Below are 14,615 nucleotides of genomic sequence, written 5' to 3' on the forward strand. Positions count from 1 at the left end.
ACACCCTACACAATTATTATTATTATTTGCTTAATTTTCCAAATCTGGTGGACAATTACATCATACAGTCATCCGTTCGCTTACGTGTTCTGCTCGTGATTATGGCCGAGGAGTCAAGTAAAGTCAATAACTCTTCGCTTTAACACTTTCAAGCACCTATATCGCGTGAAATCGGTCTTGTTCCTAACCATTTTTTTAATGGTTTGGAATGATATGTCTTCATTACATTGTTCAGACGGAAGAGGATGAGGATGACAAGTTTGTTAAATACTTATAAATTCGTGTGACTCTTACGGATGCATGATCAGGAATAAGTTCATAGCTTTTGAGTTTACATAAAGTTCACATACATATTTACATAATATGTTTGGAAGATAATACGAGATGATGATTTCATAAAGGGATGATAATCCATCTACCTATGGAATGGAGTACACAGATAATCCGTTTTCTTCACGGTACAAGTTTTTTTTCTTGAAATTATGGATTTCTCCGTGAACCGAAGGATCTCTTTTGCATTGATTAGCGATATATTTTCCCCTCCCGTTTTGGCGTGGAAGTGAGTTATAGTGATAGACAAAGTGGAACCGCCATCAATAAAGAGAAAAGTGACACTATAATTTATTTTTATTTGTTCACATTCATTTTCCACTGTCCCAATTTGGATGACAGGGTTTGCGATATCTATATCTGTTGCCTCAACTTGTACAAAATTTAGTGGGATTGTTACACGACGGCAGAGATGTGTAAGTAGGTGTAGGTATGGGAATAAAAATGTACCTCTTTCTTGTTCTGGGTCTCATGCCATTATTTCGGTTCGACATGATGATGATGGTGAACAATTTTGGCAATAAAAACTCCTAAATTTGTTTGTAATGTGAGATGAGTTCAAAATGTGTAGCATGTAGTGGGATATATGCACAGGTTAAGAATTTGATGACTACATATTTAGATATATTCCGTTCTGAATAGAGAAGCTGAAAATAATTCGAAAACGTTTTTCGTGGATTGAATTGATGGAATAGTTTTGAATGAATAATTAAGCATACAATTGTTCTTGTGGTAGTATTTTGTACACAAACAGTCAACCGGTCTTTTAAAATTAGTATATTAATTGCTATACAGTAAGCAATACCGAGAAAATTTCCAATTTATATTTCAGCGTTTGCAATAAGACATGCATATGAGAGAAATAATGAGCTTTGTTCCTATCCATCTTTCAACTCGTTTACATTTCTGCATCTTCTTTCCTCCGTGTGTGATCCAATCCTAGATTTAATAGGATCCGTAAATGGAAGAAAGTAAATTGAAGGCGATTGTCTACAAACATAGATTGACAACTGATTACCAAAAGTAGACTTGCTGCTGATTATTTATTTATTCGTGGTGGCAAAATTGCAACCAAATGCATAGGCGGTAGCCACTTAATAAACTCACTATGCTACATAGATATCTCTCGATTTGGAAGTAACTTTGGTATATTTTCTAATGAATACCAGCAGTTTTATTTAATTCGAAATATATATGGAACAAAAATGAAATTATGGTCAAATTCTGACATGAATCAAATCAAAGTCAGTCACATTTTTGGTTACACTGCAATTTTGAACTTGTATCTAAAGCAGTATTTGACTTGTGTTTCTTAATCATTTTATGGAAAAAGTCTTAAAACAATCCACAACTTAACACGAATAAATAAAAAATCCGAATATATGTACAACAATGAGATGACGCCTGAAAGGGCAAGTAAAATCACGCCAGATTTCGTTCACTAAATAAATACCAAGCAACGAATGAGTTGCTGCTGGAAGGAAAGAATGGGGCACGATTTCGCATTCATTAGACAGTGATAGAGATTTGTAACTAAAAAATAATTCGTGCATTATAAATAAGAAAACTCCCTTCCGCACAACACATATTTAATACTGTTTCTTTTGGAGGAGGGTTTAATAAATCGTGATATGAAAAATTCACGCCGAGCTAATTGTAAAGTATTTGCATCGAAAATCCCATGTTTTAATTTTTAATTTCACTAACGTTTTACTTGTTTATTTAAAAATCCAAATACGGAACTTGTTAATAAATCCTCTAATTAAAACACTTGAAAGGTTTGAAAGTTTTGCGAAATAAATTTGGACAACCTCTTTAACCTTCGCAGTAAGACATGTACATATCCATGCATTAACTAGTTTGGAGCTGTTGCAGGGTAAAATTAAAAGCTTCCAAAGCTTTTAAGATTTGAACAATTCGAATGTCCTTCCATCCAAATTCAAACAGGGCGTGTGTCGGTATTAACGTCTCTCATCGTCGTCCTTAACAAGTTATTCGCTAGGAACGTGAATTTCCCATCCAACCTCTCCCGAACCTACTAAATCACTCACCCGACCCACTCGCGCCTTGAAAGAAGTGGATGCTCAAAAGTCGAAATTGTAAAAAGTTTTGACTTTTTATTATGGCGATTCATTCTTAACTCGTTTCTTGGTCTTATTCTTCGTAGGCATGCACATTTGTATGTTCTTACCTGATCGTGAGACCGGTGTCGGAGTGGATTTGACAAAAATGGCAGGAGAGTGACATGTCTCGAATTCCATCTCTGCTGTGGATTTAGCTTCTGCTCCCTGGACAGCAACTTGTGGATAGCTTCCACATAAATAAATACATGCAGGCTTTTAGTCGGCAAAACTGACATAACTTGGCATATCTCGGTTTTTATAAATTTTTTGCGTTTTTTTACAAGAATGTATATGCATGCAATGTTGGTCCCCCACAGGTGAAAATTTTAAATGTGTCTTTTTTTTGTCGTCGGCATACGCGCATAACTTTCAATATGTTTGTTGTTATTTGTTTGAAATTATTGCGTGACTTATACAGATTATCTTGGTGGCAACCGGGCGGCTTGTTTAATCCCATTACTTGTCCTTTGCTGGTACATTTATTTATTTACTTTAAGGTCCGTACAAAAACAGAAACTTGTTTATTATCAGTATGATTTTAGAAAAATAAAGGATCGGTGTGTGGCACTGTGGTGTGTTGATATTTATTGTGTTTGTCTCCTTGTTCGTGTCGGTTCGTTTGTCATGACAGTGTCACGAAGGTGCGAATAATTTTGGTGTCACGAACTCATGAAATGAAACTAACAATCTAAATCAATTTGCAAAGTCAGCCAGTCATGAAGTAAGCGAAGAATTTATAATAATAATAAATTTGAGGGCATTTTTTCCCACTTTGTTACAAAGTTTTCCCAGGGCAGTGGATTTTACCTAAAAAAACAACATGAAATTTGAGTAAAAAAGGAAACAAATTCAAACCTGTCATAAACAAGTACAAACTTACGTATCGTACATCTCTGAAGTTTGTTTGAGAACAGGAAGTGCATTAATAATAACACCCAAAATGGTTAAATTTGATTGAAATTGAGTGACATTTGAGTAGAAATAAGGATCAGAGAAACGTTCTTGGTGTGTGTAAAATCTTGTACGAGGCGAATCGGATATACATACATGCGCATGTATGTACATGTACATAAACGTACCTTTAAACTTGTTGGCTACTCCTTCTGCAAAGGGCTTTCTCTATATTTTGAGATTTAATCCCTTGTTGTGTGTATTACACGATGCTACGCGTATTCTGACCGTGTGTGGCAGAAGGGAGGGTGTAAATGAGTTGAGGTAATGATAGGCCACCCATGGAATACCTCCGTCTAGAGAAGCCACGAGAGATTCAATTTCCTCCCTCATTCATTCAGATTCATGATATGCGCTCGGACCTCACAAACAAACCACCATCCAAGCAACAACTTCCATCCTTTTCATGCACTAAAGAAGATTTAGAAAGGATGAGGAGGAAGGAAGGTAATAATAATCGCAGGGAATTATCGTAACTCATCTACTCCAGCTACATATACTGTGGATGAAGTTCTAACCCTGCAGACTTATTACACCGCTTTGTAGTATTAATTTCACGACGTCACCGGTCAAAAAAATTTTTTCCTCCAAACTGGTCCAAAATAAAAGTCTAGCATGGGAATAGTATAGAAAAATTATTTTTAGCGTTCTATGACCCCTGGGTCATGAATTAAGGGCCCCTGAAGGGTCAAATAGCGTTCCCTGATAACCCCATGCAAATGGGGTATCAAATTAATCCCCTGGACCAGGGGAACCAGAAAAATATTTTTATAAATTTTTATGACCCTTGAGTCGTGAACTAGGAGCCCTTGAAGGGTTAAATATCATTCCCTCACAACTAAAGGCAAGTGGGGTATCAAATTAATCCCCTGGACAAGGGGAACCCAAAAAATATTTTTCTGGATTTTTTTGACCCTCAGGTCAAGAGTTAAGGGCCCCCGAAGGGTCAAAATAGTAACCATGGTAACCCCATGCAAGTGGGGTATCAAATTAATCCCCTGGCAAAGGGCAAGCATAAAAATATTTTCCTGAATTTTTTTGACCTATCGGGCAACAGTTAAGGGTCCCTGAAGGGTCAACATAGTAACCATGGTAACTAAGGTGAATGGGGTATCAAATTAATCCCCTGGACCAGGGGAATCAGAAAAATATTTTTTGGTTTTTGTGACGTATAGGTCAAGAGTTAAGGGCCCCTGAAGGGTCAAATAATAACTTATTGTATTTTACTAAACGGGACATTATTTTAAAGTTTTCAGTTTTGCAAGAATGTTAAGTAGAGAGGGGTAGGCATATTTTTGAAAATTTCGTACAAATTTAATGAATAATAATTCTTAACACTATGTACAAATCGGATTCACTATTTATAATATTTATTATGTATTGAATCCATTGAAGTTAAAATCTAGGTTGATTCTGGTGGGAAGGTTAATCTCCTCCTAGAAGTTGCACATTCTTCTTCAGGCAAGTCTTCTTCTTCCCCAGCCTGTGAGTATTCAATATCATTGTGTATTTGCATTCGGAATCTATCAACTACTTCGTCAACATCGTCAGGGTCCTCATCTTCGTCGTCAGACACATCATCTGCTGCTGTAATCTGTATATTATGTATAAGTTATGTATTTTTTTACTAATAGTTTACTGTCACCAAGAACTCACTCGAATGGGGTTGGCTGAAGCTACACGTGTTTGGAAGTCATCAAGGAAGTCATCAAAATGTCCATCATTTTTCCAATACTCGTCCTCCAATCTATTTACAATAATAATGTAGAAATTGCGAATTATTCCCATAATAGCGAATCTTGGTTTTACGAACCGGTGCACATGTTTGATGTGTTTCTGCCATTGTTCCTTTGTGTCATAATTCTCTCAGCCTCAGCTTGTGCAAACTCAGCGGTCCCCTGTGTGTTTGCAGCCCTAACTGCGTGCTTGATGTCTTTCCACACGTACTCAATTGGGTTCAAGTCGCTAAAAATAGTTATTACATGAATATTCTTATTACCGTTACCTATGATTACCAGTTCTTACCAGTTATATGGGGGTAATCTGGAAAATACGTAAATACAGTGTTTAAATAAATATTACAAATTATTAGTAAATTACCCATGAATAGAAAATAACTTTACCGGACAACAGTGTTTCCATATTTCAATGCCTCCTTATCCACAATGTAATATTCATTTCCGTTTTTAAGGTCTTGAACCATTTTCCATAATTCAGGTCGTCTCATTTGCTTTACAGGTTTTAGTTTCAGCTTTTCAGGGCCCTCTAAATTATCATTCAGCCAGTCGTATAGCTCTTGTTTTCGGGATGTAGATTTTGGGGCTTCCTTGGTGCTGTGATACGGAGCTGACAAATTTAAATAAATGAAATTCAAATTAAAATGGAATTTACAAATACAAATTATTGGATGATATTACCGTTATCAATAACAATTATGCATGGACCATAATTATCTTTTATCTTTTGATTAAGATCCTTCCACCAAGCCATGTAAGCCACACCGTTAACGTTTGCGTGGTAATCCATCTGGACTTTCTTCTTTGATACTGGATATACCTTCATAGCGCCAGGTACGAATCCATCCTCTCCACCTGTGAAGATAATTATTATTTTGAAATAATTTCCTATTTAATGTGGATAGTTGAACTGCACCTGCATGCATCACAATGATACGTGGTCCTCTAGAAATTTTCGGGTTTTGGAAGGAGTATAAAGCCGCTTCATGAAATGACTTTGGTGAATTAATAACCCAGCCTTTTCCAGTTCTAGCATAACTATCGACCCACGTTTCATCTGAATAAATATAATGCATTAATAATTATATTAAATTAAATTAAAACATTTTTGATATTTAATCAGCCAAACCTGTGTAGACAACACATTTTGGGTTCTCGGACTGACGATTTTTAATCATTACGGACAGATATTCATATCGCTTCTGCACGATGTCTGATCTCATGAGGATAACTGCTCGCTTATCAACAGTTTTGAATCTAAATCCTAATTGCTTAATGAGTTTTCTTAACGTCCACTTGGAACATTTGAACGCTGTAAGAGTTTCTCCTCGGGCTATCCGACCATCTTCTTCTTCCTTGACTTCCTCCATCAGTTTTGTGTATACGTTATGCATTGTTGGTGCTTGATTATTAGCATAGAATTGATGAATGATTCGTTTAACGTGCTCAGTTCGGAAGTCGTCAAACTGATCCATCACTGGCGTTGGTCTAATACGTTTCTTACCAGGTGTTTTTATACTATTCGTTTTGTAATTCTCCATTGTCTGATAAACTGTTCTCTCTCCAATTCCTAGAATCTGGCTAGTTTTGGTGACAGAGTTTCCTGTTAGTATTTCACACTGTACCTGGTTACTGTCAAAGAATACTTTGGCGTTGACAATTAACTTTTGAGCTGTCGCCTGTAGTGAAACACCAAGTAGTTGGAATGGGAGTTTAGTATTTGGTTGTTTACAGTCGTTTTTCGCTTTCGGTGTTGCTTTCTCAATTTCAAAGGCTAATTGTTGCATAGGAAAACTCGTAGGACTGCACCTCGAAAGACTAAGGTAAGGTTTGGTTCCATCATTCCGTCTAGGAACATCAGATAAAGGAATTCGCATTTCACCTTCCCCCAATACCTGTTCTTTAGCTCTGAGAAGGGAATAGAAATATCCACACTCAGAATCCGGACAAGGAGGACCAACAATTAGGACATCTTGAATGAACTCGTTTATAAGGTTCATCTTTTCGTCGTTTATGGGGGTTGGGAGATAGCCTACCGTGTCACTGCCGGGTGGAACATTTTGGATTAGTGAAAAAGATTGAACTGCTTGATGAAATTGCCCTTGATTGTGTCCGAAGTGAAGTAAAATTATGCAGTACGTCAATGACTCGGCAGGTAAGATTCCTTCGAGATGGTCACTAGTAATCTGGCTGTCAGAAAACAACATATCTGGTGCAACTTGTTTCGATCCGAGGACAAAGTAGAAATTTTTTATTTTGCGTTGCGTAGTTTGTTTCTCTTGTATGATTGAGAAGATCTTGTTCTGGAAAGATGCGTACATTACTTGGTGGATAGTCATCCCGCCCACAAGGATTATTTCAACGAATCCGTTAAGTGAATTAGTTTTTGGAGGACGAGCGCCTTTTGGGCAGATACGAACATGTTCAATAAACGAAATCTGGTTATCATCATTCTTGGTTGCAAATTCGTTCAAAATCATCCTACATCCCCCTTTGTAAGGGGCCGTTGGGTAAATGTCTGTTCCCACACATGTATCTTCACCTTCTGTACTCTTGGATGCATACTCTGTATTTGAAGTGTCCATTGGTGATTCACCGCCAGGAGCTGACCCTTCCCCTAACTCTTCACGTTGTCCACAGTGCCCACGTTCATCATCTCCATCACCATCCTCCTGTATTGATCAGAACAAAAACGTACATGAGCTTGTTACTACAATAACAATTTCACGATGTCCCCCACAACATCCGCGGTCGCTGCTATTTATAAATATGTTGCAATATTTCTCACAAGTGCGTCTGCATTGGTGTCCATTTCATCCACATTTGAGCATGGCATGACGAGGGAATTCATGTCAGACTGTTTTTGCTAAAAGTGATAAACTTGTATGAAATGCGTCTGTGCTCTCAGACAATAAATCGATGAATCTGAGCTAGCATTAATAGTGCAAAAATATAATCTTACATCGATATGCGGTGGATTTACATTAGTTTCTGGATCCACCGTGTAGCAGCTCCCTAGCCAAATATTTTGCAGAATACTTATCCACTTTGACTCCTGAGCTTGGCCTTCCCAGATGGCACGAGCAGTTGTTAGTGTTCCTGCTGAAGTTTTATCGTACACCGTTTCATGTGCAAAATGCAAAGTTAAACTGGGATAAAATCCTGCTGGGTAGAAATATAAGAAGGATGTATAGGACCCTCCAATTTGACTTTCGAAATATTTTTTGGCACTCATTGCGGCCGCAAAAAGTGGGAACAGATCTTTTCGATGTAATTGCACAGTAGTTAGAAGTGCCTCGTCTGCCTCTGATGGTAGAACCCCTAGCAAATAATCGACGTCATGTTTGCGGCATGCTGCATCTGTGAATAATATCAACACAAAAATTATAAAATTAATTTTCACAAATTTGACTTGGTTAGTGTATGAGCATAAATTGGGCAACAATTACCAACAGCATTTATTGGGCCACCGAGATCATCCTGCTTCTCAATATCGGTGGCAGGCCCGCAATATCTTAATTAATACCAATAATAAAATTATGTTAATAAAGAATCATTTCATAAAGATTCCAATCGCAACTTCAAAAATAAAAAAACTCATCCAAAATAACCAATTACCTATATCCAGGGAGATTGAAAGGTAATCCGCTTGGCGCCTTTTTAACTTTAGCTTTCTCCAAGGAAAGTATAATACCACGTGGGCGTCGGAGAGATCCAGGATGGAAAAATGCATCTTGACGAAGATGAAAGCAAGATGGCAATTTACCTTCGTTGGTAGGAATAAACGTGTGCTTTCTGGCAAAGAAGGCTGAATGCAGGAGACTTGTGTAGTTGAACCTGATGCATGATATTTGGTTGCACAGAATTAGAACTGTGCATGCAGAAGGAAGAGGAGTAGTGCCTTGAATAGCTTTAGTTACTGCTTGCTTGGTGGTACAGTTCTTCGTTTCAGCCGCTATATTACAATAAGTGTCACTAATTTTTTCCTGAGTTAAGTCGGATAGTTTATTGGATGGAAATGTGTGGTTGGCGTTTGAAATTGTGATGTTATTTAGTAGATAACGGCTGGCATCCACGAAACTTTTAAAATAAAAAGTTACATAGCTTTCACTTCCCCATACCCGTATCTTTTTATTTTCATACTCTACTTCTTCAATTTTGATAGTGTCACTGAAGAACATAACAGTTTCATTAATTTCCATACACATCGTTTGATTACATATCAGAAATCCACTGCAAGTGGATGGTAATGTCTCCTTGAACCAGATAACCAATCCACCCAGGTTATCCGTCTCATCACACACAACTTTAACCTGTTTATCTATTTCTATTTTATCGACATTCGCGCAACTTTTACCACAAACACAATGAACTATATATAACACATACAGTGTTCCATAAATTAAGTTATGCAACGTCATCTTCAATTTTAAAAATTAATAATTGAGCGGATACCAGTAAGTACAAACTCCAAAACTTAAATTTCAAAATGTCGACTGGAGAAGCCAGCAAGGATAAGGGGTCTCCCATCACCTCATATATTTATAATGCATCAGTTTTTAGGGGATATTCATCACCCCAACCATTAACCCAATCCTTCCCCAAACAAGATGGTGCATAAAGATATGTATATGAGAAAGGGACCAGTTTATACAAACATAAGTATGCTGCCTGAGACAGGCTATGAAGCCTGGTTACCATGGTTACTATGTTGACCCTTCAGGGACCCTTAACTCTTGACCTATAGGTCAAAAAAATTCAGGAAAATATTTTTATGCTTGCCCTTTGCCAGGGGATTAATTTGATACCCCACTTGCATGGGGTTACCATGGTTACTATTTTGACCCTTCGGGGGCCCTTAACTCTTGACCTGAGGGTCAAAAAAATCCAGAAAAATATTTTTTGGGTTCCCCTTGTCCAGGGGATTAATTTGATACCCCACTTGCCTTTAGTTGTGAGGGAATGATATTTAACCCTTCAAGGGCTCCTAGTTCACGACTCAAGGGTCATAAAAATTTATAAAAATATTTTTCTGGTTCCCCTGGTCCAGGGGATTAATTTGATACCCCATTTGCATGGGGTTATCAGGGAACGCTATTTGACCCTTCAGGGGCCCTTAATTCATGACCCAGGGGTCATAGAACGCTAAAAATAATTTTTCTATACTATTCCCATGCTAGACTTTTATTTTGGACCAGTTTGGAGGAAAAAATTTTTTTGACCGGTGACGTCGTGAAATTAATACTACAAAGCGGTGTAATAAGTCTGCAGGGTTAGAACTTCATCCACAGTAAACACAGCGCTGAGACGATGGTAAACGCAACTTGAGGAGAGAGACTGACAGTGCGAGCCCATCATCCTTTTGTGTAATGTGCATACACATACTTTATTCGTATCTCTTTTTATCTCGTGGTAAAAGAAAGCGTAAGAAGAATGGAATGTTGGGAATTAAGGGACTGGGAGGAAATCGTAAATATGCCAAGTTAAATATGTAGGCGCGTTTATAGAAGGATCTTTGAATGATAATTTTTGCAAGGGTACGCACGTAGCTTTAAGTGAAGAGGTTATTATTCCGTAAAAATATTTTCGCAATGGTCTGGAGCCTCACCTTTTTCAGGACTGGAGGGTTGCATTGATTTGCTGCTTATGTATGTATGCACATGTGTAGGAAGCACGGGTATTCCATCCACTTGAGAGAAAAATTCAATCAGCAAAGTCAATGAGGCTTGACTGAGCATTTCCCATCTTTTGTGGTTTCATTTTGGAACGAGGAGACCCCACAACAACTTAAACATACGTTCCGATAGGAACACGTATGGCTGCACAAACCGTGATATTTTTATTTCGTTTTATGGCTTTCAAAACGGTTTTGGTGCTTATTCAAACCGATTTTAGCAGATGCAACGCCACGATTTATGCTATTGCGTTTTCTCAAGTTTTGCATCCATCCATGAACACGAGTTCGATTTGGGTGGTCCATTTATTCATTCCCGGTTGTATCTATCATATCATTAGCAAACATTTACAAATTTACACAATTTCATTTCAATTATCTGCGATAGTGATGAGGCAATGTTTAGCGCAAATATTTGCCAAACTTGTAAAATGGATATATATAGTAAAGTGGTTTCCTTTGGAAGTTTAAAAGAATCCATTAGCCACCATTCGCTAATTGGAGATTGCTATTCATTAAAAGTTTTAAAGTTGCAGGATCCTCTGGCGCCGTGTCAAATTCGTTGTTCTCATAGTTAGCACACGACGTTAATTGTTTCACATTATGAAGAAATAAGCCACCCAAATTTAAAAGACTGACTCACTCATTGTAAATTTAAATCGAGGGAAACGTTCCAGAATGCAAAAAAAACTTGATGAAAAAGATCTGATCTGAATGCCATGCATACGCCACCACGGACTGGATAGAAAAAAAACATGATGTGATGTGACGATGCAAGTGTTGCTATTATGTAAACTATGGAATTTTTATGGAGGTCTTTAAACACTTTTAGGTTTGCTTTGCCCCTGTTTAAAGTAATAAAAGAAGGCTCCCTTAAGCAAGAGTCGTATTTTACATATCTTGGTATCCTCCTGAATATTTACTTGTAGGAGGACTACTTACGAGCTAATAATTTCTGTGAGGGTACGGTGTACATAGCCAATTTGCATCATCCATAAAATGACAGGTGTTATACTTCACAAAAGTAATATATTTCTTTACGATTCGCTTAGATAAGTTTAGGAATTTTACGTTAATGTTCACTCATTTTACAGATTAGAAGCTAATTTTCTACTTGTCGCTTGCTTATCGTCGTCATTAAAATCTCCCTCGAGTGCATATTCTTACTCCGTTTGTCCGCCTTGATTTAATGGATGTGCTCCAACTGCTCTCAGATTCTAATCCTAGTTTGAAATTGGATTTTAAATCACTTTTCTAAAGAAGGCTTTAAATCCTGTAAAAACGTCGACAAAAGTCTACTTCTTATTGGTTAGTTGGATACAAGCTCCTGCTAGTCCATCATCCATCCATTTAACCAGTAAAAGATGGGAACGGACCGTTTTTGTGGAGGTAGATGGAGACATGATTTTTTGTCCTGCTGCCTGGGTGAGAAAGCGAATGGCGAAATTTTTCGTGGTGGTCTATACATGAAGCTGGATTCAGATGGGGGTTCGTTCGTGGATGCTTGGTTACGCGATGTTGGTGGTACTTTATTCGAGAAAAGGCTTTCTTTTATTTGCGAATTGGAAGCAGTGCAAAGTCTAAATGACCAAGTTGGCAAGATTCACAAAGTTGCGATTTTTAAAACGAAGAACCCTGTCGTTGTTCTCCATTTGGATGAGCTTCTCACTTAAGTAATCGAATTATATATAGTACAATTTTTATGCAGTTTTGGCAGTGTTTGTTTTAAGATTCTGATTGTATGTAAATATTTTAGTTGGAGGATGATGTAAAACATGGCTCTTTAAAATTGAAGCTGCATACATACATACACACACACGACTCGTAGTACATATATACAAACAGAATTGACATGTTTTCTTACCTGGTTGAAATTTGCATCAACTAACTTTTTACCTGATACATAAGAAGTGGGTATGTACTCATACGTACGTACATACGAACGTATGCATCTGTGGGGAGTGAGCGTGTATTGACTCGTGGAATTTTTGCAGGAGGAGGACGATAGAAAACCGGATCGACCTCTCGAAGTGAGCTCATGAATCCTCCTGCACCTCCAATTAAACAGCACTCACTCCATGGGCTTGGCCCCGTCGGCGTAGTTGGATACTTATTTGCAAATAAAACAATTTTTTGTGGCAAACACATAGATCAGAGGGGATCTTGGTGGTGGTCAAATTAATAGGAAAGATCAGAACACTGATATCTATGCATTAGGCCGCCTCATCCTTGTAGTTTTATGAATGAATTCACATTTGTGCAAATTTTCCTGGTATAATTATTATAAGTGCCAAGAAAAATACTCACACATTCTTAAAATGGCGATGATGTAAGAATGTAATGTTCTATGAATGAAATGGGGAACGACAAATTATATTGTTTGGTACAGTACTATGTATATTGTGGGCTGAGATGGATATGAGTTGAGGGAGTGGGTGCATAATATGTAAAATATCCGTACATTTTATTTTCTTGTTTGGTGGATTATGTATATATTTGGACCAGGAACACATTTTTCAAGTATTTCACCGTGGGTAAAGGTTTAGGTAAACATTGGTTACTCTCTCGACCCTTGTAAACAAAGCTTTGGCTTTTGATCGATTTTTAAAAATTATATTTAATACAAAAATCAATATTTAATTATCAGAATCAATATATAAATTCAGTATGTTCATACATATTTAAATCCAATTTGAATTATTCTCTCTTATGCCAAGCTAATTTTTGATTTATTACTATTTCAGGTGTGTATGTACTTTCTCGCAAGAAAAATAACATTCAACCCGAGTTGCTACATTCAAAGGAATCATCTAACATCTAATCCAGGTAAGACATTTTTTATTCTTCTGGTTTAAGTTGTCTCTGCAAAATCACACGCATTTGTACTCATCATCACTTCCTGACAATTTGGTGATAGTAAATACGACACTCATCTGTTTTGCTTAACTGATATGTTCATCCCCTGAAGCGAAGCATGTCCCGTTCCTTTTTGTTGTTGTTGGCTATATGCATACATAGGTACATGTGTAGTAAGTAATTATTTATTGGCGGTGCGTGTGTGGTCTTTGTTAAGGAAACCAGACCAAATGCAAGTAATTCGTAGTTTTAGCTAGACGACTGCATGGTGGTCACCCTCCCTCAATCCCACCCTCACTTCACTCACTTAAACCACACTCATATGCAGATGCATCTTGATATGCCCAGCAGACTTGATAAGTTGAAAGAATGTGGAATATGGATCAGTGGGCCAGCAGCAAAATCATATCATAACATTTTTTCCCTTCTTAAAACAAAACAAATCAGGGGAGGGGATTTATGCTAATGTAAAACAAAACACGCGACGAGGAAGACAGATTTTACAAACACTAATATTTTTGTTCCAATTTTTGCAAAATGGGGAGATTCATGTTTCGGTCCTCTCAAAGGTCCTCTCAAAGCTCTAAAAAAGATCAGATTTTTCTGCTCATCGCTCCACCATCGCTCATTCTGATCTTTTCTGCTCGGCTGTGCGCATGCGATTTCGCTCAAAATCAGATTTTCTTGCTCAAGAACAAAATCGAGTTTTGGGTTGATTCTCTCTCTCATAATCCTGCTCATTCTGCTCCACATCAGCACATCAGCTGTTTGTTTACTTAAATTTTTCATTTAAAAATTAAGCAGTTTTCTAAAACATATTCTTTATCATTATGGGTCCTAAGACCAAGGTTAAGAGTACCAGTGTCGAAAAAGTTGCAAATCCTGTAATTTGTCGTATAAAACGTAGCGTTGCAGAGGTAGACGGCAGAAAAACTTTTCGCTGGA

At 37.4% G+C, this 14,615-nt stretch overlaps 2 protein-coding genes across 3 annotated transcripts in view; one reads left to right on the plus strand and one right to left on the minus strand.

Moving 5' to 3' along the window:
* Positions 1-14,615, plus strand: part of LOC110843089 (interference hedgehog) — a 33,205-nt gene that overhangs the window by 1,442 nt on the left and 17,148 nt on the right. The window contains exon 2 of the mRNA XM_022089004.2: positions 13,559-13,640. The gene's annotated coding sequence lies outside the window, so the exon portion shown is untranslated. The remainder of the gene's footprint in view (positions 1-13,558; positions 13,641-14,615) is intronic.
* On the minus strand, positions 4,542-9,924 carry LOC118434299. 2 transcript variants are annotated; one of them, XM_035847419.1, is made up of 12 exons: positions 8,759-9,924; positions 8,590-8,654; positions 8,103-8,500; positions 7,929-8,006; positions 6,270-7,812; positions 6,057-6,197; positions 5,822-5,995; positions 5,528-5,750; positions 5,430-5,447; positions 5,218-5,369; positions 5,061-5,151; positions 4,542-4,998 (listed from the first exon to the last, which is right to left on the minus strand). In XM_035847419.1, the coding sequence occupies exons 1-11, from the start codon at positions 9,559-9,561 to the stop codon at positions 5,081-5,083; spliced, it is 3,666 nt and encodes a 1,221-aa protein (XP_035703312.1). In that variant the 5' UTR covers positions 9,562-9,924; the 3' UTR covers positions 4,542-4,998; positions 5,061-5,080. The 2 variants fall into 2 exon arrangements, with proteins under 2 accessions (XP_035703312.1, XP_035703311.1); XM_035847418.1 differs by having other exon boundaries at positions 4,542-5,151.

Source organism: Folsomia candida, unplaced genomic scaffold, assembly GCF_002217175.1.
Source record: "Folsomia candida strain VU population unplaced genomic scaffold, ASM221717v1 Fcan01_Sc002, whole genome shotgun sequence".
In the NCBI taxonomy this organism is placed as follows: Eukaryota; Metazoa; Arthropoda; class Collembola; order Entomobryomorpha; family Isotomidae; genus Folsomia; species Folsomia candida.

What these genes read in the sequence shown, in the direction of transcription:
- LOC118434299 (XM_035847419.1), bottom strand. Translation starts at nt 9,561, where the DNA reads ATGACGTTGCATAACTTAATTTATGGAACACTGTATGTGTTATATATA. An exon ending in AAAATGTGTTGTCTACACAG is followed by an intron (nt 6,198 to 6,269) that starts GTTTGGCTGATT and finishes ATATTTATTCAG; the next exon opens with ATGAAACGTGGGTCGATAGT. An exon ending in TATCATTGTGATGCATGCAG is followed by an intron (nt 5,996 to 6,056) that starts GTGCAGTTCAAC and finishes TTATCTTCACAG; the next exon opens with GTGGAGAGGATGGATTCGTA.